This window comes from Pseudophryne corroboree, chromosome 1 (genome assembly GCF_028390025.1).
Source record: "Pseudophryne corroboree isolate aPseCor3 chromosome 1, aPseCor3.hap2, whole genome shotgun sequence".
Taxonomy (NCBI): Eukaryota; Metazoa; Chordata; class Amphibia; order Anura; family Myobatrachidae; genus Pseudophryne; species Pseudophryne corroboree.
This window is the reverse complement of record NC_086444.1, coordinates 721,905,165-721,930,614: the sequence shown is the minus strand read 5'-3', so window position 1 is coordinate 721,930,614 and position 25,450 is coordinate 721,905,165. Positions and strand designations below refer to the sequence as shown.

Below are 25,450 nucleotides of genomic sequence, written 5' to 3'. Positions count from 1 at the left end.
GAAAAAGTAATAACAGGGCAGTGTTCCATGATGGAAAGGAGGGATGGTATTAGTGTGCATTGGCAGGTGCATGTAATAGGCAGTGCGTGATGTTAGAGTTTATTGTAGATTAGTGGTTCTGCTGGAAATATAGATGACTTGGTAAATGTGATCAGAAGATAACCACTGTGTGTGTGTGTGTGGTTCTCTTTCAACTGCTGTAAGAAGTCCAAGTTGCATCAGAAGAGTTCCATCTCCTCAGCTTGATGCTGAATGACCAGATCTCATCCACTTGGACTCCTTAAATATGTGAGCAAACTGGACTTTGACCCTTGGGCTTGGGCCCATTGGTAGACTTGTTCTATTCAGCCAGTGCTGCTGACAAATTGTACATACATTGGCTTCTCTACACCTAACCTGTTTGCATTGGGTGAAAGTTACTGTTTGAGGTGTATATTTGATCATAGCACCATATGCAACTGAAAATTATGGCCACGTGCCATCTCTCTATAACTCTCTGGTATCTGCTGGAGGTTCAGGTTATAATATTTGACCAATTGGAAATGTACTCTTCCAAAAAGGAAGAGCTTTAGTGCAAGGTCTGTCCTGGAATCAAATATCATTTAAATAGTGTGGCAATAGTTTTTAAATATGCTATGATAATTTGAGGTATAGCTCAAACTTTTATAGCATAGTTCTACTAAATAGACCCATTAATTTAGTTTAGAATTTATTTATTACAAGTTATTTGTATAGTGCACACATATTCCGCAGCGCTTTACAGAGAATCTTTGGCCCTAGATTTCCGACCACATGCACACTCACACACCATGGTTAATTTTGTTGGAGCCAATTAATCTACCAGTATATTTTTGGAGTGTGGGAGGTACCCTTAGGAAACCCACACAAGTACGGGGAGAATATACAATTTCCACACAGTTAGGGCCATGGGGGTCATTCTGACCCGATTGCACGCTGAAGTTTATCGCAGCGGTGCGCTCGGGTCAGAACTGCGCATGCGCCGTTGGAAGGCCGTCGGGCCGCTAAGATCGCCTCTGCTTGATTGACAGGCAGAGGCAGTTGCTGGGCGGGGGAACGTCGGCACTTGGCCTCTGTTTCGTGGGCGCGGTCGAATGGGGGGTGGGCCGCAGCGGCTACGTGACGTCACACACAGCTGCTGCCGGCCGGGTAACGATGCCGGCCGGGTAACGATGAGTAGCTCCCGGCCAGCACGCTAAAGCTGCGCTGGTCGGGAGCTACTATTGAAGTGCAAAGGCATCGCTTGCCTTTGCACTTCTGCGGGGCAGAGGGGGCGGAACGGACATGCGGGGCTGGGTAGCCCTGTGCTGGGCGTCCCCCCGCATGTCAGTGTGAATGATCGTAGCTGTGCTAAATTTAGCACAGCTACAATCATCTCGGAATGACCCCCATGGTGGGAATAGAACCCTATGACGCAGTAATGCTAACCAATACACTGTCCGTACTGCCCAATCCTATATAATAAAAGGCTAACGCTGCTCCTCACCTCTATGGGGGAAATTAAAGTGTTTTTGCACGCCGGCGGCCACTAGATGATGCCCTACGGAGCAATTGAAGTTTTGCTCCATTTGTGCATGCACAGCCGCTGGCGCTGACATTCTGGTTACATTGTTCCGTCATTTTGACTGGCTGGTAACTAGTTCAGAAATATTCGTTAACTATTGCTGGTAACAATGTACAGTATCTGTTAATCTTCCCATTTTTTAAGGCCTCTGCAGCAAACTTATTCTGAATTTACTGAAAAACTTGCAGTGTAATTTTAAAGTTTACACAGACACCAAATTTTTGCTCAGATGTACTGGAAATTACAAACTGCAAGATATCAGGGTAGTTAAGAGGGGTTTTCATACTCATAGTATACAAACCCTTTAGTTTTTTAGTTAAATGTCATTTTTAAATGCGTGCGTCTTACGATCTGAAGGAGCAAGCAGATATGGATTTATTGCTATAGCATCAATGTTAGCTCCTTCACTTTTATAGGGGCTAATTCAGAGTTGATGGCAGCAGCAAATTTGTTAGCAGTTGGGCAAAACCATGTGCAGTGCAGGGGGGGCAAGATATAACATGTGCAGAGAGAGTTAGATTTGGGTGGGTTATTTTGTTTCTGTGCAGGGTAAATACTGGCTGCTTTATTTTTACACTGCAACTTAGATTTCAGTTTGAACACACCCCACCCAAATCTAACTCTCTCTGCACATGTTAAGGGCCCTACAGACTGGGCGACCCACCGCTGAGCTGCCCGACCGCCGATACGGCAGACGGGCGACCCTGCGGCGGGGGGGAGGTGACAGGGGGAGTAAAGTTTCTTCACTTCCCCCGGCGCCATAGCAGTGCATGCTAATATGGACAATCTCGTCCATATTGGCCTGCATGCATAAGCGAAGGGGCCCCAACGATGAACGAGCGCAGGGCTGCGCATCGTTCATCGTTGGTGCCTACACACTGCACGATATGAATGAGTGCGTTCATATTGTGCAGTGTTATCTGCCAGTGTGTAGGGCACTTTATATCTGCCCCCCTCCCCTGCAGTGCACATGGTTTTGCCCAACTGCTAACAAATTTGCTGCTGCGATCATTGGGGGTCATTCCGAGTTGATCGCTAGCTGCTGTTGTTCGCAGTGCAGTGATGATTGAAAAAAAAAATGGCTAATCTGCGCATGCACCACAATGCGCATGCGCGACGTACGGGTACAAAGAGCATCGTGGTTTTGCACAGGTTCTAGCGAAGCTTTCAGTCGCACAGCCGAACGCAGGAAAATTGACAGGAAGGGGGCGTTTCTGGGTGTCAACCGACAGTTTTCAGGGAGTGCTTAGAAAAACGCAGGCGTGGCTGGGCGAATGCTGGGTGGGTGTGTGACGTCAAAAGCCGTCCCTCCGTCGTTAGAATCAACGCACACGAAGAGTAACTACAGGGCTGGTCTTGTTTTGCACAAAATGATTTTGCAGGTGCTCTGCTGCACAATCGTTCGCACTTCTGCAAAGCGAAAATACCCCCCCCCCCGGTGGGCGACGACAATGCGTTTGCACGGCTGCTAAAAGTAACTAGCGAGCGATCAACTCGGAATTACCCCCATTGTGCGATCAATGCGATTATCATTGTGTATCCATAGCACTGAGCCCAAATTGTACAAAAAGGAACAGGAAGTTTACGGAAAGATGTGGGTGCTGATGCTGGGTGGCAATCATATACCTTTAACATCATTGGCACATGATGTTTGTTGCCTTTGACACTGCACTTTCACTTGTTTTGAAAACCTAGAACACCAATGCCTCTAGCTGCACTCAAGTAGGGGCTACTGTCTGTCCATAAAGAATGCCCCTAACATCAGTTACTCTCATATATGCTAATTGCATGTTTTAAATGATCCAGTATGTGATTGTTAGTATTGCTTATCTGTGTGGTTGATGAGGAAATACCATTTGACAACTAATTATAACTTCTCATGGTGGCAGCTTCATGCAAGTAATTCTGCAGGCATGGCATAAAGAAGGGTTGACTATTTCATTGTAATCCATAGCATAAGTTAAATATAATGCAGCTTCTATAATTGCAAAAGCCTTTGCTAAAAGTAATGTCAATTTGTTGGTAAGGTTTATAGTTTATTGCTATCTATATCTGCCTTCAACATACAGCAAAGGATTAGAGTTACTTGTCTTTATTTATTACGTTATTTATATAGCACACACATATACTGCGGTGCTTTACAAAGGATATTTGGCCATTCACATTAGTCCCTGCCCCAGTGGATCTTACAATCTATATTCCCTACCACATGCTCCCACATATACATTTACACTAGGTGGGAGCCAATTCACCTACCAATATATTTTGGGAGGAAAACCGGAGTACCCAAAGGAAACCCACGCAAGCACGGGTAGGAATCGAATCCGTGAGGTAGTAATGCTAACCATTACACCACCTGTGTTGCCCACTGTCTTGTAGGAGTCTTAATTTTGTAGATACCTAGGGGTATATTCAATAAGAGTGGGGTCCATTCCGACATGCCGTTGTCGGAATGGCCCGACAACCCCTATTCAAAATAGCGCCAAATCCGACTGTCTGATTTGGCCGTTCCCTGTTTCCTGACCTGCTGCTGCTGTCAGCGCTGCGGGTGCAGCGGGGGAGCAGCGTCGGCAGCTGCGGGTCGTCGCTTGCAGGACCCGGGTGGACGCTGCCGCTGGGTCCCTGCTCCCCCCGTTGCTCCCCCGTCTCCTGCTCTCAGATCACTTATCTCAATCCGACTTTTTTTAAAGTCGGATTGAGATTGTCGGAAACGGGGCTAAAACCTGTCGGGTTTGGCCCCGCTTCTGACAATGCACGCTGTTCGGCGGCTTAAGCCGCCGATCAGCGTGCATTCCGACAAGTCGGGAAACCCGACTTGTCGGAATAAATGGGGCCATAATGAATTGGTCGGAACCCCTTCCGACCTAAAACTGTCGGAAGCTGCCGTCTTCCCGACAAGACGGCAGCTTCCGACAGTTATTGAATATACCCCACAGTATGTAATCTGTGTATTATGATAGTGGGGAAAATGTGAAAGCTTGAAGATAGTATTGTATATGAATGCAGGCTGCAAAGTACCCCCTTGAAATAACCTACAGAGAATTTAGATTTTTACAATTTGATAAATTCTTCAACTGCTACCTGAAACCAAGTTTTCAGTTACAATGTAAAACAAACAATGTTCTTATTTGCCAACGTTAAATAATACTTCTGTGAATTGCTTTCAAAGGATCTATGCCATATTATTTTGTATAAATTGTCCATTCCAGTGAAATTTCCTGGCCTACGACTACGTTGTAGAGACATGAAAGGAAAGAATATCAACCATAATATAATATATTTATTTAATGACTGCCAGTCCATAGTTGAAACCTTTTCAAAAATGGTCTAACTTTCAAATAATACCTAACTTTTGGTCTTCACATTTGTTAGTCTACAGCAGTGGTTCTCAAACTCGGTCCTCAGGACCCCACACAGTGCATGTTTTGCAGGTAACCCAGCAAGTGCACAGGTGTATTAATTACTCACTGACACATTTTAAAAGATCCACAGGTGGAGCTAATTATTTCACTTGTGATCTGTGAGGAGACCTGCAAAACATGCACTGTGTGGGGTCCTGAGGACCGAGTTTGAGAACCTGTGGTCTGGTCTGCAGGATCAGAGTTTAGACAATATGAGGGGAATGTAATAGGGTGTGAGAATCAGAAACTGAGAGATTTAGGGATATTTCACCTGTTTTTTTAAAGTGGCAATCATTTACATGGTAAAACCAGGTTGATTTTCCCATGTGAATGATTGGGAGATTTCTCCTGGGGTTTTTTAATGGCAAAGTCTCTCACTTTCTGATTCTTACACCCTATTACATTTCCCCCCTGGGTGTCAGTGGTAGCACTTTTTACACCGTGGACTCTACTTCACAGGCACCTCTGAGCCTGGAAGTAGTCTTGTAGTTGGTTGGGCTAATAATTTCCTCACATTTCACTCACATATGTGTAGTACATGCTATCAGTTTGGTCATCAAATTCTGTTGCTGTGATAGATCATCCCTTGGACCATACCAACAATTTTTGGACTTCTGTTATCTATTTAAAAAACTATTATTCCACCAGACAATTGTAGCTAACTACCTGACATCTCTATCTCAGACTACAACACAATGAAACCCTTACCCTTTCTGGCTAGGTGTCATCCTAGATTCATGAGCTGCTTTTACATTCAGAGAATTATTTAGAGTTGGGAACAAAAGAAAGGTCAAATTTGCACCTTGGCCATGTTGCACAACAGAAAATGAGCAGACAGCTTTATAGTTGTGAAGGGGGTGGTATTCTAGCTCAATTCTAAATGTAATTGGAAAAACAAAGCTGCTTAGGGTTTGTGTGTCACGTGCTAAAGCAGACAGTCTTCACTGCATATAAAAAAAAATAAGTGCATGTGTACCCAGTACAGCATGGTTTGTGCGAACTGCACCATTTTGCTCTTTTTTTTTTCTTTGCTACCAATAAGCTCAGTCTTTATCCAAATCCTCTTACATATATATCTGAGAAACATAAGCAGAATACACACACACATCCACACAGGACACTACAAAAAGTTCAATCCAAGTAGTCATCTCCCACATTGGCTAAGGTAAAGCTTTGCAACAAGCCTATTGCTGTCAGACTTTCACTCCCACAATCTATTTTGAATGTAGCGGCTTCCTTTTTTTTCTTTGTTTTTTTCTCTCCTCTCTTTCCTCGTAAAACCTTCTTCCGTTGGCTGTATTTAAGAGTCCGATAATAAGTGTTATTTCTTACATACTACACTATCAACAACACTACACAAATGTCTATTTCATAGCTTTTCTTAAAATATTTCCTAGCTCAAAACTTACATTCTGCACATGATGTTTGTCTTTCATCCACTCTCATTTCCTACTCCCACTCTGGGATACTGGCCTTTTTACAGGCTGCACCCACTCTGAGGAATGGCCAGCTTCAAAACCTACATGTGTTCTTGTTTTATACTAAAAAAAAAACCCTTTTTTTCCCTCACTATATGGCTGGACCAATATGCAATATGTAGCACTTAACCTCCTATATTAAACTCTTGTTTATCCTATAGGTTGTGAGGGGATCAGTATGTGATCCCGCCACACGGGATGCCGAATATCAGTATACCGACATGCCCCCCCCCCGGATGCTAGAATGCTGGCAAAGGGGCAAGCGCAACAAAGCCCCTTGCATGCTCGGTGAGGAGCTTCGCTCACAACAGGTTCTATTCTCCCTCTATGGTTGTCGTGGACACCCATAGAGGGGGAATCGCCTACCTCACCATTATTCCCGTGGTGGTATAGTACCCCCATCGGGATCCCGGCATCGGTATTGAGACAGCCCAGATCCCGACGGGCGGTATGTTAACCGCATACCCTTGTGAGCAGGGCTCTGTTAACCCATTCTTGTTTTATTATGGTTCGTTTCTGATTGTATTGTAAAGTGCAACTGAACATGCTGGCACTGTATTAATAAATAGAACATTTAGGAAAAAATTGGGCTCGAAGACAAAGTTCTTGTTAATGTAAATTTAATTCCAACTGAAGTAGATGCTTCAGTTTCAATAATACAATGTGAAGGACTGGTTAGTAGGCTTTGACAGCAGGAAAGTGCAGCCTTATCTTAGTTTTTGGCTAGTATTGAAACATGTTGTAGTGAAGATCTGGTCCAGATATATTAATGTCTGCAACCATTTTGGAAGTTCAGTGGATTTTGTAGCAGTTAATAACAAGACCCCTAGTGACTTAATAGGACTGAACAGTTATGTGGCGAATATTGCAGTGTATCACATCAAAGTTTTATTTTTGGAGGTTTGAGATACTAAACAATGACCACACTTTTTTAAATGTTAGAAATATAAAACCCCTTGTTACAAGATTGATGTGTGTGTGCGCGCGCATCTCTTTAATCACTTTGTTCTTGCTGGTGATGTACACCGCTTCCACCTATTGTATCTAAACAAATAACTAGTACAGTATGCTTTAGAAACCACTTTGATGTGTGTGATGTAGGTTACTGTTGTATGTTGATAAGAAAATATACACTGCTCAAAAAAAAAAAAAGGGAACACTTAAACAACACAATGTAACTCCAAGTCCATCACACTCCTTTGAAATCAAACTGTCCACTTAGGAAGCAACACTGATTGACAATCAATTTCACATGCTGTTGTGCAAATGGAATAGACAACAGGTGGAAATTATAGGCAATTAGCAAGACACCCCCAATAAAGGAGTTGTTCTGCAGGTGGTGACCACAGACCACTTCTCATCTCCTACGCTTTCTGGCTGATGTTTTGGTCACTTTTGAAAGCTGGCGGTTCTTTAACTCTAGTGGTAGCATGAGACGGAGTCTACAACCCACACAAGTGGCTCAGGTAGTGCAGCTCATCCAGGATGGCAAGTCAATGCGAGCTGTGGCAAGAAGGTTTGCTGTGTCTGTCAGCGTAGTGTCCAGAGCATGGAGGCGCTAACAGGAGACAGGCCAGTACATCAGGAGACGTGGAGGAGGCTGTAGGAGGGCAACAACCCAGCAGCAGGACCGCTACCTCCGCCTTTGTGCAAGTAGGAACAGGAGGAGCACTGCCAGATCCCTGCAAAATGACCTCCAGCAAGCCACAAATGTGCATGTGTCTACTCAAACGATCAGAAACAGACTCCATGAGGGTGGCATGAGGGCCCGACGTCCACAGGTGGGGGTTGTGCTTACAGCCCAACACCGTGCAGGACGTTTGGCATTTGCCAGAGAACACCAAGATTGGCAAATTCGCCACTGGCGCCCTATGCTCTTCACAGATGAAAGCAGGTTCTCACTGAGCACATGTGACAGACGTGACAGAGTCTGGAGACGCCAAGGAGATCGTTCTGCTGCCTGCAACATCCTCCAGCATGACCGGTTTGGCAGTGGGTCAGTAATGGTGTGGGGTGGCATTTTTTGGGGGGGCCGCACAGCCCTCCATGTGCTCGCCAGAGGTAGCCTGACTGCCATTAGGTACCGAGATGAGATCCTCAGACCCCTTGTGAGACCATATGCTGGTGTGGTTGGCCCTGGGTTCCTCCTAATGCAAGACGAAGCTAGACCTCATGTGGCTGGAGTGTGTCAACAGTTCTTGCAAGACGAAGGCATTGATGCTATGGACTGGCCCGCCCGTTCCCCAGACCTGAATCCAATTGAGCACATCTATCTGGGAGTTCATGTCTCGCTCCATCCACCAATGCCACGTTGCACCACAGACTGTCCAGGAGTTGGCGGATGCTTTAGTCCAGGTCTGGGAGGAGATCCCTCAGGAGACCATCCGCCACCTCATCAGGAGCATGCCCAGGCGTTGTAGGGAGGTCATACAGGCACGTGGAGGCCACACACACTACTGAGCCTCATTTTGACTTGTTTTAAGGACATTACATCAAAGTTGGATCAGCCTGTAGTGTGTTTTTCCACTTTAATTTTGAGTGACACCAAATCCAGATCTCCATGGGTTAATAAATTTGATTTCCATTGATAATTTTTGTGTGATTTTGTTATCAGCACATTCAACTATGTAAAGAACAAAGTATTTAATAAGAATATTTCATTCATTCATTCAGATCTAGGATGTATTATTTTAGTGTTCCCTTTATCTTTTTGAGCAGTGTATATGTATATATATGTATGTATATATATATATATATATATATGTATGTATGTATATGTGTGTGTATGTATATATATATATATATATATACACACATATATATACATATATATAAATAAAGCATGGACCTGCACTCACACAACACCAATTAGATGCCCCGGTGCCCTCTGATACAATATTGAATAGACCAGGAAGGGGTGTAGTACGGCTGACCGGCGGTCTCCTGACCGCCGGTCAGCTTATGCTGCCGGGATCCCGGCGGGGAGGGGCGAGTGCAGCAAGCCCCTTGCGGGCTCGCTGTGCTCGCCACGCTGCGGGCTCGGTGGCGACCTGCGGTCGCCACGGGTTCTATTCCCACTCTATGGGTGTCGTGGACACCCACGAGTGGAAATAGTCCCTGTTGGTCGGCATGCCGACCATCGGGACAGTGATCGGCGGGCTGGTGGGAGGAGGTCATGTGACTGTCGGTCAGCTGACCGGCGGTCACATGATTACCACCCCTAGGAAGCAATGAAGCAGTCAGCGGCACTCGAGGTCTTTTTCAGCAAACAACTGTAATGAAAAAATCACAGCATAGAGCCAACGTTTCGGGACTGACACGTCCCTTTGTCAAGGTGAGTAACAACCAAATAAGCAAAAGTGACATACCTTTATACCAAATAGAAAATAGATATCTCCAGGTGTGCTCGTGTAGCAGACACTGCCCAGCCGCGGGACCCGGCGTCTTCCGCTGCCGTCATCAGGAGGCGGCCGCCGGTACCATGGCAACCATCGGCGTTGGCGCTCTCCAAATGACGTACTGTACAAAAACTTTTTGTACAGTACGTCATTTGAAGAGCGCCGGCACCGATGGTTGCCATGGTACCAGCGGCCACCTCCTAACAACGTTTCAGTTGTACTGCCAACTGTCGTCGGGTTTTTAAAACTGAAACGTTGGTAACACTTGACTGGATGTAACGGTTTTTTCTCATTGCTTATGCTAGGAGTGCCGCATCAGCACATGTGTAAATTTCTTTTATGAAGGCACCGGCGACGTGATCTTTAGCTTTGGGAGTGCCAGACCTGAAACTATGTATGTATGTATGTATGTGTATGTATGTATGTGTATGTGTAAAATAAATAAATAAATTTAAAAATAATATATATATATATATATATATATATATATATAACTTTTGACCTTGAAAAGGCATACTGTCAACTAAAGAAAGCAATCTGTTAATGTACTGTATGGATTGAAAAATTTTATAGTTTTAAAGTTTTAATGCTTTTAAGACTTATGTTCTAAATAAATTCAATCTAGGGTATTCAATTACCTGCAAATTCGCGGCAATTTTTCGCCTGAAAATTTTTTGCGGCAATCGGGCGAAAATTGCAGCGAAAACGCTCCGTTTTTCTACCTATTTAATTCCAAACGGGTTTCACCTGAAAATTCTTGCAGTGAAAAGTGCAGGTGAAAATGGGGAAATCAGCCTGTACCCCAAAAAATTATAAACTAACATAGGAAAACAGAAGAGAAGTGTATTAGAGATCACATTAGAGAGTTTTTGGGGACTTAAATTGTGTGAAATGGCTGTTTTATATGCATTTTTTTAAAAATGCAAAAAAATGATAGAAAGCAAGTTTTTTTGGAGCAAAATGAATGCTCTCATTAAATTTGGGGCACATGAAAATGGGTATAAGTATATATTTGGGACATTTTAGGGTACTTTAAAAAAAAAGTGGAAACAGACCAATTACTCCCATCTGCAAGCCTAAAAACACCTGTCCCACTCATAAAGCACCCCAATATACCTGTCCCATACCTTGAACCCCAATTTCCATCACTTTGTACTTTTTCACCCCAAAAATGACATGTCATTATTGGCCAATTAAAAATAATTAAAAACCTCAACGTGCCTAATTAGTCATTAAGGGGGGTGTCCCAGGAGTTCTGTACCATATCCAAACATTTTTACCTTAAAATAGTGACTTTTCCCAACTTTTCACCTGCTTCAGAGTAGGTGAAGTGAAATAATGATCAACGATAAATTTTCCCAGAAAATTGAATAGGCTGTAATTGCGTTTCGCGGGAAAAGTCCGGTTTTTCGCGCGAAAACCGGACTTTTCACACGAAAAGTCCATTATCGCTGCTAATTGAATATACCCCAATGAATGGTTATTTTGGTTGTATCAAGAAATTGTTTATACTGAGGTAAATCTGTTATTAACAAGTGTTATATTCACAGTATGCGCCCCTGTAGATAATTTTACTATATCTCTACTACCTTAGGGTCCAAATCTGGCAGAGGACCATCTTCAGGGATTCAGCAACCGAACCTACTACTTTAACTAACTATCTTTTTAAATAAAATTGTGTTAAGTGGTTAAAAGCACTGTATCGGTAACAAAAAGTACATATATACACACACACACACACACACACACACACACACACACACACACACACATTTTTATTTATTTACAGTTTTTCATATAGCACAGCATATGCCGTTGCGCTTTACGATTGGAAACATCAATGATAAGACAAACTGGGTAATAACAGACAGACATAGAGGTAGGGAGGCCCTGCTTGCAAGCTTTCAATATATAGATAGATAGATATATTATAATATAATCAGGGACGTGCGGTGAGGTATATGGCTTAGGAGGGACTTTCTAGTACCAGTGCCAGATTTACACACAATATATGAGCCAAAGGGTGAAGTGGGCATTATACACAGATGCAGCAGTATAAACTGGAAATTTGGTGAGATTTGAACAGAGATGTGCAGAAAAGATATGCAGGGGAGGCAATAGACTTTTCACTTCAGAGTTTTGACTATATATATATATATATATATATATATATATATAAATTAGAATAATACAAAGAAGATATTTCTAATGTTCTTAGTATTTTTCTTATCTTCAATAAATGTGTGTAATATATATGTGTGTGTGTGTGTGTATGCACATATGTATGTGTATATATGTGTGTATGTATGTATGTATGTATGTGTGTGTATGTATATATATATATATATATATATATGTATTCTCTATCATAGGTCAGAAACCCACATTGTATCGTACACGCCGCCGCTTGCCGCTCCTATGGCTGACAAAAGAATATATTTTTATATTTTATTGACCATGTAATGTTATGGAGCACTTCATGTTGGTATAATATAATAATGGGTCCCAAAGTATGCAGTCTTTAACAACAAATCTCTCTACACAATACAGTCCCGTATTACTAAAATGACCTTTATACACCTATGGTGGCTGTATTGGAGTTCTTCCAAATTAGGGTTCGGGTTAGACCAAGTCACTAGTTTGTGGTGTGAATGTAGATGTTTTGTTCATCACGCTTTATCGGATGATGAAACGGAGGTGGGTACTGACAGCAATCACTGTCACACGGGTCTCTCTTGATTCTGAGTTCACCTGCAAATAATCAAGGTTATGAGCCTGACTCTGCTAACATGGACTAGCTTGACTGCCTTTCAAAATGTCTTTCACAGACCCCTCTAATTGACCCTTGCGACAATACACTTTGTTTCTCGTTGCTGGCTGGAACATGTAGTTCCATAGAGTGTAGGCAGTTATTAGCAGCCTGCCTTTCAACTGGATACTTCTCCTTTTCCTAAACTGTTTTCCTTCTGCCTGGATTCTTGGAAATGCAGTCACTCTCTGAGCACCCTTACCACTTCTTTGCTGTCTACTCTTCTCTCTGCACTTTTCTGTTCCGTCTTAGTGCTTTTCATTCCAGTTTTTATTCCTTCCCGGGATTTCCTTTTAGGCCCTTCCTCTCCAATAAACCAATCACACTGCTTCTGCAGCAATTATATTATTCCTAGCAGGAGCTAGGTCCTAGTACCTTGTTTACATTAATATACCTTGTAATCTATTCTTAGCATCTTTATTTTTTATAATTTTATTTTGAAATATTTTTCATATGTTAATTAAATGATAAAATTCATATGTATTTTGTCTTCTAAGTTAATGCTGTCTTAACATCTGGAATTAGAAATCCCTGCATATCTGGTAGTTGAGCATGAGATGTTAAAATTATGTCAATCTCATGCACAAAAGAATCGTGCAAACCTACTGTATAACATATGCTTTTATATGGTGTTGGATCAATTTGACATTAATTTGCTGAAGTCACTCTCGTCACTGCAGGTATATGAAAGTGACACTTTTCCAGATTTCCAGTCTACAAGTCTGTCATTGAATGACATAATAAAATCAAAATCTTCTGGTCATTATGACCAATGGGTGTTGTAAAGCTTCCTTCAATCTAGGATAAAAGCACAAACTACCAAATATGCAGATTCAAGTGCAGCTTTAGCATGTGTTTCATTATCGGTGTTCTCTTCAGTGGGAGAAGAAACTCCTAACTTTTTTCCTCACATTGGGTTTTGAGAGTGTTCTATCCTGTTTTCAATTTTCTAAAAGTTGAATAGGTGAAAAGAGGAGATGAAAAGCTTACGAACGTCATGATTTCTGTTTGTTTACACATTAAAAGATTCAAAAACAAACAATCTGAAACACTGCCCTCAATTTTTTCTGAGGTAAAATAATGGGGATTTGGTCTCTAGGTCGACAGTGTCTAGGTCGACCACTATTGGTCGACAGGGTCTCTAGGTCGACATGTCAAAAGGTCGCCATGAGTTTTTCACAAATTTTTGTTTTGTTTTAATCTTTTCATACTTAGCGATCCACGTGGACTACGATTGGAACTGTAATCTGTGCCGAGCGGTAGCGGAGCGAGGCACCTTGCCCGCAGTATGGCGAGCGAAGCGGTGCACTAATTGGGTTTCCCGGTCATTCTACGAAGAAAACGACACCAAAAAAAACAAACTCATGTTGACCTAAAGACCCTGTCGACCTAGTTACTGTCGACCAATAGTGGTCGACCTAGACACTGTCGACCTAGTTTCTATCTACCTTCCATACCACACCCAAATAATGTCCCCTGGCTTTAAGGCTCCAAATACTGTGTATGGGTGAGATTTCTGAAGTCTGCACTCGCTATGGTGCAATATCCATCACAAATAAAATCCCAACTACTTTGTGTCTAAATTTACAATGTTGCCGAAGTGGAAGGCAGCCGAATCTCCTGCTTGCTGTTACTAGCTGGCGGACCACTGCTAGAACGGGTATGGGACCCAGTGTCGACAGTGGCTAGGTCGACACGACCATTAGGTTGCCGTGAAAAACGGTCGACATGAGTTTTTTGTTTTTTTTTGTGTCGTTTTCTTTGTCAAGTGACCGGAAACCCCAATTAGTGCACAGTGTCCCCTTGCGTGCGGCCAAGGTGCCTTGCTCCGCTACCGCTGTGCTCAGCACAGGTTGCCGTTCCCAATCGTAGTCCACGTGGATCGTAAAGTATGAAAAAGTCCAAAACAAAAAAGGTACAAACTCACGTCGACCTTTTTTCATGTCGACTTATTCGTGTCGACCTAATGGTGGCGTCGACCCATTTCTAATGTCAATCTAGCCACTGTCGACCAATGGGTGTCGACCTAATTGGTGTCGACCCAGAGTCCGGAGAGCGTTAGAACAATCTGTATCTCATGCATTTTTAGATAAACAGGCGTGAAAGATATAGGGCAAGGGGGAGGGAAGGACATAGAGGTAAAAGACTAGCACCAAGTGGTCAATATGTTCACAGTATGTGTGTATAAGATCTGCAGTTGTGTCCTCATACATCTTTGCTGCAGTTACACCAAACAACCCCTATTGGCACACCAAGTCCTGCTAGACTCTTTTAGCGTCTGGCATCTTTTGTGCTTCTTTTTTGCCGAAAATGCGTCTTAGTCACAACACAGTGTGACTAGGACGCACATGGAGACTGCTGATTAATTTAATGTCTGTCTATCTTTTTATCTTTCTGTCTCTGAATCTGTACACAAAGTGCTACAATGTAGCAGCAGCTTTTTCCAATACTGTTCCGCTCCGTATACAATCTCGGTTACACACAATATACAAGTGTCATATCAAATTTGACTGCACAATCTTCTAATGCATGCTAGCCGCATATTCTGCAAAAAAAAAAAAAAGACTCCCAACATTAGCAGAGTTGCACGGAACCTTGCGGCTCACTCAAGCCAGTCATCTTGCGCTGCATGGGTTATTGAGGTTGGATTTATGAGGACACATTATTATTATTATTATTATTATTATTAACAACAGTTTCTTACATAGCGCAGCATATTCCGTTGCGCTTTACAATTAGAATAACAGTAATAGAACAAAACTGGGTAAAAACAGACAGACATAGAGGTAGGAAGGCCCTGCTCGCAAGCTTACAATCTATAGACACATCTGATATGCATCTTGAAGCACATTCTTTGGGGCCGATTCAGTTGTTCTGTGTCCCCTTTCTATCGGTGCTATTCATTAGTTGATCTGATGCCTATCATGAATGGGCATCCAACGTACGAATTTGGGCGCTTTGGCTGTCTCTCCACACATGTATACTATCACCTATGCCTGTGCCTATAAAACAACAAGAAGAGAACTTGCCTCATCATCTAAGGGAGGAGGAGAGCTTTGTATACATTGGCAAAGGAGACTTTGCCTGTGGTGTTGAATATATGCTCAGGGTTCCAGGTTATAGATCCACAAATATCTGCTCTTTGTAGGACTCTGCTCAACTTGAAAGGATAGGAAAAGCATCAATGCACAGGTGTAGTATCCTAGCACCAAGGCCCCTTATGTAATTTCCACAACAAAACAGAACCTTAAAGCAAATTCTAGTAGTCTGATCCACATAAGATGTTTAAATATACTGATGTTTTGTAAGGATAACCTTTGTTTCTCACACAAATAGACTAGAAAATGTATGGAAAATGGCATTTAATCAACACTTTGCTCAACATTTTGCATGGAAAGATTATAACAGTTTTTATATTAAAATTAGTTGTGACATCAGCATTTTAGTGCTATTAAAGAACTTGCAATGAATCCTTTGTTTTACTTCCTGTTAAAGGGTGGTTTTCTAGAAATAAGTCATGAATTTGATGGTTTTATTTTCTGTGATACAGTATATGGCTGTAGTCTTATCTTAAAAACAAGTACTAATCCGTAATATGCTGTTCATGATGTCATTAGAATGTTCACAGCGGCTGTAAGCCGCCACATGGCTTGCTGTAGAAACATAAACCTGGAAAGAAGGCCATCTAGTGGTAATATTTTACCAGTATATTTTCCCAAAGGTGTATATTGTTTAAGAAATAATTTTCTAAGCTGGAGTTATTGAAATACCAATTCTCATGTGTTTGTCATTGCATATTTGTTTCTTGCTAGACTTGCTGGTGATCCTTAAGTAAATTAGCATAATAGTTTTGGTGCTGTGCATGATGTTTAACCAAACAGTGAAACACAGTAATGTGTCAGGATTCCTGCTTCTCAGCCCTCTGCTAATGATTCACCACCCCCTCACCCCACTTTCCCAGACAGAGCAGAGGAAATGACTTCACTCTCCTGAAGGGGGAGAAAAACCCCTCCCCTTCCAACAGTAACAGGGGGCTGAGGAGGAGGGGGTTGTGTGATTTACAGCTTCCTGAGTAACTGTTAACCACTTCAGTTCTTCCCCTTGTAATTCTTTATAAAGGTATTGAGGCACAACAGATGAAGAGATACTAACTAATTAGAATTTTTTTAATTGAGTATTTCTATAGACGTTTCTAAAATGTTTGTCCTGGTTGTTTGTTTTTTGTTTTTTTTAGTGTGAAGCTTTGAGGGTTTTTAAAAAAATTTTTTTTATATTTATATAACTATTCACCGTTGTAGGTTAACCAATCTACCTAAAGATGAACACTCATGAAAGTGTGTCCTGTGTCTGACACGGTGACATTTTATATCAATATACCATTAGGTGACAAGTTAATTTAACATGTTCATTAACTTTCTATAAAGAAATGTATTATATAAATGCTACATAGAAATATTAATAAGATAAAATATGTTTTGTGCAGACTAGGTTGTAGTAATAGGCCAATTGTGTATTTCTGCAAAGCTCATGACACCCAGCAATACTTTTTTAAGGCACCGTTCAGTCAGAAAAGTCTGGCATACAAATCAAAGTTTTGTGCTAAGAAATAAATAAATGTGCAGGATGATGGAGATTTTGCAGCCATTTTTGAATCATAGCTGCTAGTATTGGCTGTTTAAATATTGATGGACTTGCATAGATAACATAATTCACTATCTCAAATAATGTAAATGCTATTTTGTTACTCTTAGGGTTAATCCGTTTCCAGTGAAACCTGAGCCTCTAGTCTGGGACAGGAGTTGGAAATCTCAGGGGAGGGGAGTTGAATTCCACAATGCCAGTAGATGCCTTCTCCATACATCACTAGCTAATATACACAGTTACACATCTTAACGTTCAGTAGACATTTACTTGTTTTTTGTTTTTTATTGGACTAAGTATTTTTTTTATCTTTACATCATATGATCAGTCACTTATATCACTGTGATATATGCACTTCCTAAGATAAATGCAAGCATATATAATTTTGCATATCTGTACTTTCCAATATTTATTCTTCCTGGCCTCTATATGCCCCCCTTCTCAACATAGACGCCCCTTCTCTGCTCCCAGCTGCCCTAAGTGTTGGCACAGTGCCATGATACAGCAGATGGTGCTGGGAGTCTGTGCTCCACCCACCCACCTACCTACACACACAGTTTATAAAATTATGTAGTATTTTAGTACAGTACTGCATTCTGAGATCTGCAATTAAAATGGAGAAGAAATAAATGCAATTTTGGACATAACAGAAACATTATATATTCATACAAATAAGTGACACTGTCCTATTTTGCAGTTTAATGTAGTGGTTATTTCTAACTTTTTTTACTTTTCCCTTCTGAGTCCACTAAAAATTATTTCATCTTTTTACTGGACATGAAATCTTTTACATTAGAACATTAAATAAGAACCTAACTAACACTCTGAAATTGAATTCCTTCTTACAAAGCCTTATTTCATTTCTGATAACATGTACAGATAAAAAAAATTAGAGAGGAGCGGGTTCGGGGTTTACTTGGATTTACTCTGTTCTCAAAACAGCATCTTATTGGCTCACGGATGTCTCTTGTATTGGATAGCCAATAAGATGCCATTTTGAGAACCAAGTAAATTCGAGTAAAACCTGAACACGCTCATCTCTTAAAAAACAAACAAAAAAAACCCTAAGCTAAATTGCATATACTCTCCCCCCCCCCATCCCCCCGTTCTCTCTAATCTTTTCCTCTCTCTGGTTTTATACAGGTGTACCCTCCTAACTCAGGTGATGAATACAGTGGAGACCGTGGAAGTTACACTTCCAAGCCAACTAACTCTATTTACCCTGGACCATTCTACATGGCAGGTAAGTATCTCCGCTAGGTGATATACTCCTACCTCATTTCTTATTTCAATCAACATTATTCTACAATTGTTTATTGTGTATCGTTATGAATATCTTGTGTTTGTTTGAGTGAACCATCACAAAGGCTTTGTTCATTATAAAGGTTTTTGCATTGCACCATTATGAAACCTATAATTATAAAAGAAAAGGTTTACAGTTTATTCTGCTTACGTGGTTTTCCTGGAAGTTGCCTCTAATTGAATGGACCCGTTAGAATCCTGCATTTCTAAAGTTGGTACCAACTTTTTAGAGAAAATTAAATTTTCATATCTTCAGTTTTAAATATTCAAGTGACTGGGAAAATGTAAGCACTTAAGCTGGGGTACACAGCATGCGATGTAACAACCACATGTTGAACACTGCACAATCTGCTGTACACCGTCATGATGTATTGTTACATGCTGCTGTTAACTATAATCACGTTGGCCATGGAATCGTCCAGTTGGACATGCAGCACATCCAATGGGATGATTCACTGAATGACTGCCGGGTACACACTCTACGATGTGTATGATATATCGTTAATCAAATAGAATACATGGCAACACATCTGCAGGGGACAGTGCTTCAATTTTTTTTTGGTGGAACAGGCTAGATAGCACCACATCTCACGAAGGATGAATACCTGAATCCGAGGTCTATCCTCAGATGAAGGATATAGCTCATCCCTCCCTAATTACATATTGTGTTGCTGCTTAAATGATCTGCACTATAGATGTGAAGCATTTTATTATGGTCTCACCAACATGGGGCATCATACAGTGTGTAAAAATGTGTGTGTTCCTATTTAGGGTGGTCTTCTGTATGCCGACTGACGGGATCCCGGCGCCGGGATCCCGACAGCTGGCATACCGACACTTATTCTCCCTCGTGGGGGTACACGACCCCCCTGGAGGGAGAATAAAACAGTGTGGCGCGCGTAGCGAGCCCGCAAGGGGCTCATTTGCGCTCGCCACACTGTCGGTAAGCCGGCGGTCGGGCTCCCGGCGCCGGTATGCTGGTCGCCGGGAGCCCGACCGCCGGCATATCGTAGTGAACCCCGTATTTATGGTAACTAATATTTTAATAGTATTTTTTGTTACTTTCTGTGGAAGTATTGGACATCCTAACTGTATACTTGGCTTGAAGTTAAACTGTACTTAAAAGGAAATCTATTCTTAATGCAAAGCTGGTTTCTGCAGTGGACTCCCAGAATGCCTAAAAATTGTTAACAATAGGGAAGAGTATGTCTAGGTTTGTTTAGCCAACTTGAGTGTAGGGTGCCAGAGCTGTTCTTTAGCTTTTAAATGAGCTCTAGTTGAATATTCTTTTATTCCTTCTCTTAAATGTATTTATTTATTAGCAGTTTCTTATATAGCGCAGCATATTCCATTGCACTTTACAATCAGAACAACAGTTATAGAACAAAACTGGGCAAAAACAGACAGACATAGAGGTAGGAAGGCCCTGCTCGCAAGCTTACAATCTATATGTTAAATTCATCTTCTTTCTTTTCATAGACCTTAAGATTCTGCTAATTTTATTCTTCAAACTTGTAACCACTTCACTCCAAAATGCTTTTAAAGTTAATTTCAGTTTCATAATTTCCTTTAATTTATTCTCAGATGGACTCCATAGTTCCTCAGATATCTGGAATTCTTCAGGGGGCATTGGACAAGGCAGTTATGGCACCATTATAAGTGGCACTCAGTCTTCTCTTTCCCAACCTACAGGTTTCAGTAGCCTGCACCCCCATGAGCGAATGGTATGTGATAACCAGCTGTGCAAAATAGGACATGGTCTGAAATGCTACCGTGACTTTAAAACCACTTATTTTTAATAATATTTAATCAAAATAGACTTCCATTTTATTTGTAAGCAGTGGCAGTGTTTAATAAAATATGGAAAAGGCTTATATGGTCTGTTTTCCCCAGTTGTCTGGTACAGGGTCTTTCCTTTTTTCTTTTCATACAGGTGAAACTCAGAAAATGAGAATATCGTGCAAAAGTTCATTTATTTCAGTAATTCAACTTAAAAGGTGAAACTCACATATTATATAGACTCATTACATGCAAAGTGAGATATTTCAAGCCTTTATTTGTTATTTTGATGATTGTGGTTTACAGTTTAAAAAATCTCAGAAAATTAGATTATTAAATAAAATCAATAAAAAAAGGATTTTAAATACAGAAATGTCGGCCCTCTGAAAAGTATAATCATGCATATGTACTTGGTTTGGGCCCCTTTTGCATGAATTACTACCTCACTGCGGCGTGGCATGGATTCTATCAGCCTGTGGCACTGCTGAGATGTTATGGAAGAGACCAGGATGCTTCAATAGCGGCCTTCAGCTCTTTTACATTGTTTGGTTTCATGTCTCTCATCTTTGTTTTAGCAATTCCCCATAGATTCTCAAGTCAGGCGAGTTTGATGGCCAATCCAGTACAGTAATCCCAGTCATTGAACCAGGTTTTGGTACTTTTGGCAGTGTGGGCAGGTGCCAAGTCCTGCTGGAAAATGAAGTCAGCATCTCCATAAAGCTTGTCTGCTGACGGAAGCATTACGTGCTCTAAAATGTCCTGGTAGATGGCTGTATTGACTCTGCACTTGATAAAGCACAGTGGACCAACACCAGCAGATGACATGTCTCCCCAAATCAACACAGACTGTGGAGACTTCACACTGGACTTCAAGCATCTTGGATTGTCTGCCTCTACATTCTTCCTCCATACTCTGGGACCTTGGTTTCCAAATGAGATGCAAAATTTGCTCTCATCAGAAAAGAGGACTTTGGACCACTGAGCAACAAACCAGTTATTTTCTTGTCAGGAGAAGGCCATTCAAAGTGGGGGGGGGGGTGGACTGTGACTGGAGTTAGTGCATCAAGAGCCACCACACACAGACTGATCCTGGACATGGGCTTCAAATGTTGTATTCCTCTTGTCAAGCCGCTCCTGAACAACAAACAACGTCAGAAGCGTCTTGCCTGTGCTTAAGAAAAAGAGAATCTATGGGGCATTGCCAAGAGAAAGATGAGACATGAGACCGAACAATGTAGAAGAGCTGAATGCTACTATTGCAGCATCCTGGTCTTCCATAACACCTCAGCAGTGCCACAGACTGATAGAATCCATGCCTCACCGCATTGAGGCAGTAATTCATGCATAAGGGGCCCAAACAGCTTATCCACTCACTGGTCATCTCCAGACTGGACTACTGTATTCTCCTCCTGACTGGCATTCCTGACAAATACCTCTCTCCACTCCAATCTATCCTCAATGCTGCTGCTCGGCTCATGTTCCTCACCAAACGCACTACGGGGGTCATTCCGAGTAGTTCGCTCGCAAGCGGATTTTAGCAGATTTGCTCATGCTAAGCCGCCGCCTACTGGGAGTGAATCTTAGCATCTTAAAATTGCGAACGATGTATTCGCAATATTGCGATTACACACCTCGTAGCAGTTTCTGAGTAGCTCCAGACTTACTCGGCTTCTGCGATCAGTTCAGTGCTTGTCGTTCCTGGTTTGACGTCACAAACACACCCAGCGTTCGCCCAGACACTCCCCCGTTTCTCCGGCCACTCCTGCGTTTTTTTCCGGAAACGGTAGCGTTTTTTCCCACACGCCCATAAAACGGCCTGTTTCCGCCCAGTAACACCCATTTCCTGTCAATCACATTACGATCGCCAGAACGAAGAAAAAGCTGTGAGTAAAAATCCTAACTGCATAGCAAATTTACTTGGCGCAGTCGCAGTGCGGACATTGCGCATGCGCATTAAGCGGAAAATCGCTGCAATGCGAAGATTTTTACCGAACGAACAACTCGGAATGACCCGCTACGTCCACCTCTCCTCTCTTATAAGACCTTCACTAGCTCCCCTTCCCTTTCAGAATCCATTTCAAGCTTCTCACACTCACTTATAAAGGCCCCACCCACTCCTCTCCCATCTACATCTCTGACCTTATCTCCCTTTACACTCCCACCCATCCTCTTCGCTCTGCTACTGCACGCCGACTCTCCTGCCTACTGATTACTTCCTTCCATTCCTACCTCCAAGATTTTTCACGTGCTGCTCCATTTCTCTGGAATTCCCTACCTCTTCCCCTCAGACTCTCCACATCTCTACAAAACTTCAAACGGGCTCTCAAGACCCATTTCTTCACCAAACCCAGCCTAATCTCATCCTAACCCTCTGTTCCACGCTCTCTGTGTACCCCGTCTGTGTCATCCCTGTCTGTCTACCCCTCTCCTTTAGAATGTAAGCTCTCACGAATAGGGCCGTCTTCCCTCATGTGCTTATCTTTTTTCTTCCTTTAATAATCTTCAACTGCACCGAATCCAGCAGGATTCTACCACCTGATACTTATTCCAGTGTCATCTGCTGATGTACCTATGTTTATTTACCCTGTACTTGTCCTATATTGTCGTCAACTGTAAGTTGCTGTTTAACTGTTTTGACGATTTATGTACTTGGGTGCTGCAGAACCCTTGTGGCACCATATAAATAAGGATAACAATAATTAATAATAAACCGAGTACGGAGTACATGTGCATGATTATACTTTTCAAAGGACCGACATTTCTGTATTTAAAATCCTTTTCTCTTACGTCCTAGAGGATGCTGGGGTCCAATTTAGTACCATGGGGTATAGACTGGTCCTTTGGGAGCCACTGGCACTTTAAGAGTTTAATAGTGTGGACTGGCTCCTCCCTCTGCACCTCCTACCAGACTTCATTTAGAAAATGTGCCCGGAGGAGCCGGTCACAGCTAGGGGAGCTCCTAGAAGTTTTTCTAGTTTTATTATTTTCTTGAGTTAGTTAGGTACAGGAAGGCTGCTGGCAGCAGCCTCCGTGCTTCATGGGACTTGGGGGGTGGGGGGGAGTAGGAACCAACTTCCTGAAGAGTTAATGGTTCTCTATCTCCGCTGAGAGGACACTAAGCTCCTGAGGGTGCTGATCGTTAGCCCACGAGGTGACCGCTCAGTCCCGCAGCACGCCCGCCACCTCCTAACAGAGCCAGAAGATTGAAGATGTGGGGAGTACAGCGCCGGCATCCCGATTAGCGGGTCGCCTGCAGGTAATAATTGCCTACAGGGGCACTGTGTGGCTGACTCCTTATATTCTGTGTCTCTCTGAAGGTACTCTGGGGGAAACTGTGGCTGACATTTTCCTGTGTGTGTGTAAGTGTGTATATCCCACATTACCATGTCCATTGACTCTGTGTCCTTTGCTGCAGAGTGTTTATCTTTTCCTGAGAGGAGTCTATGCCATGTACTCAGGAATGCAATATACTGTCTCAGCCTTCTGAATCCGAACCCCCATGGGTGGACTCTTTAAGGGGGATGATATCCCAGATTTCAAATAGGATGTCACATTCTGAGAGGGAGACGCAATTTTTGAGAAAATCTGTGGAGTGCTTGCAGGCTTCGGCCCCCACTACTTTGTCTAAAAACCCACCTACATACCCACATAAACATCCACTTGCCCAGATAATGCAAGCTGACATGGATACCTGAGCAGGAAGAGGACACTTACTTTACTGTAAATAAGACGTCCTCGCTTACCTTCCCTGCTTCTAAGGAGTTAAACTCCTTGTTTGAAAAATCCTGGGAAAACCCAAAGAAAAAATTCCAGATCCCTAAAAGAATTCTCACTGCTTTTCCTTTCCCTGAAGAGGACAGGAAAAAGTGGGAAAATCCACCTGTAGTAGACGCTTCTGTATCTAGGTTGTCTAAAAAGGTGGTTTTACCTGTCCCCGGTTCAACCACCTTAAAGGAGCCGGCTGACCGCAAGATAGAGACTACGCTCAAATCACTATACACGGCTACAGGCGTGGCCTTAAGGCCCACTATTGCTTGTGCGTGGATTTCTAAAGCCATAGTAAAGTGGTCAGGCACATTACTAGAAGAATTAGATACTATGGACAGGAGTGACATTGACTTGTTTTTACTTCACATACAGGATTCGGCAGGTTTCATGGTGGAAGCCATGAAGGACATTGGCCTGCTTAATGCAAGGGCTACTTCCATGGCAGTCTCGGCACGCAGAGGAATCTGGCTACGCCAATGGACGGCGGATGTGGAATCCAAGAAGTGTGTGGAAAATCTACCCTTCACAGGTCAGGCCCTGTTTGGGGAAGCACTGGATGCGTGGATATCCACGGCAACTGCGTGGATATCCACGACCTTTTGACCTTTCTTCCCTCCGCAGCTGCACCGGCTAGGAAATCTTATCCTACGACTACGCTGCAGTCCTTTCAGACCGCGAAATGTAAAAAATCCAAGGGTCCCCCCACCTTCTTTAGAGGAGGTCAGGGAAAATCCAGAAAACCTGCACCAACAGGTTCCCAGGAGCAGAAACCAGATTCTGCTTTGCTCCAAGTCTTCAGCATGACGGTGGACCTCACAGCCTGGGGATCGGGCAGGTGGGAGCGAGACTAAAAGATTTCAGTCACGTCTGGGCGGTGTCGTGCTTAGACCCCTGGGTAAAAGATATTGTTACCCAGGGGTACAGACTGGAATTTCAAGTACTCCCGCCTCACAGATTCTTCAAATCAGGCTTACCTGCTTCGCTGACAGAAAGTACAATTCTGCAGGAAGCCATTCAAAAATTGGTACAAACAAATGTCATTGCTCCAGTTCCACCTCACCTAAAAAACAGGGGTTATTACTCAAACCTGATTGTGGTACCGAAGCCGGACAGTTCGGTAAGGCCAATATTGAACCTAAAGTCCTTGAACCCATACTTACAAGTGTTCAACTTCTTGATGGAGTCTCTGAGAGCGGTGGTGGAATTCCTGGTATCCCTGTATATCAAGGATGCATACCTTCACATTCCGATCTGGCCACCTCCCCAGGATTATCTAAGGTTTGCACTACAGG

General features: G+C 42.6%; 1 protein-coding gene across 6 annotated transcripts in view; it reads left to right on the top strand.

Moving 5' to 3' along the window:
• Window positions 1–25,450, top strand: part of TCF3 (transcription factor 3) — a 399,616-nt gene that overhangs the window by 201,379 nt on the left and 172,787 nt on the right. For all 6 annotated transcript variants that reach the window (XM_063915799.1, XM_063915809.1, XM_063915820.1 and 3 more), the window contains exons 10-11: window positions 18,453–18,552; window positions 20,196–20,335. In XM_063915799.1, coding sequence (XP_063771869.1) covers window positions 18,453–18,552; window positions 20,196–20,335 — 240 coding nt within the window. The remainder of the gene's footprint in view (window positions 1–18,452; window positions 18,553–20,195; window positions 20,336–25,450) is intronic.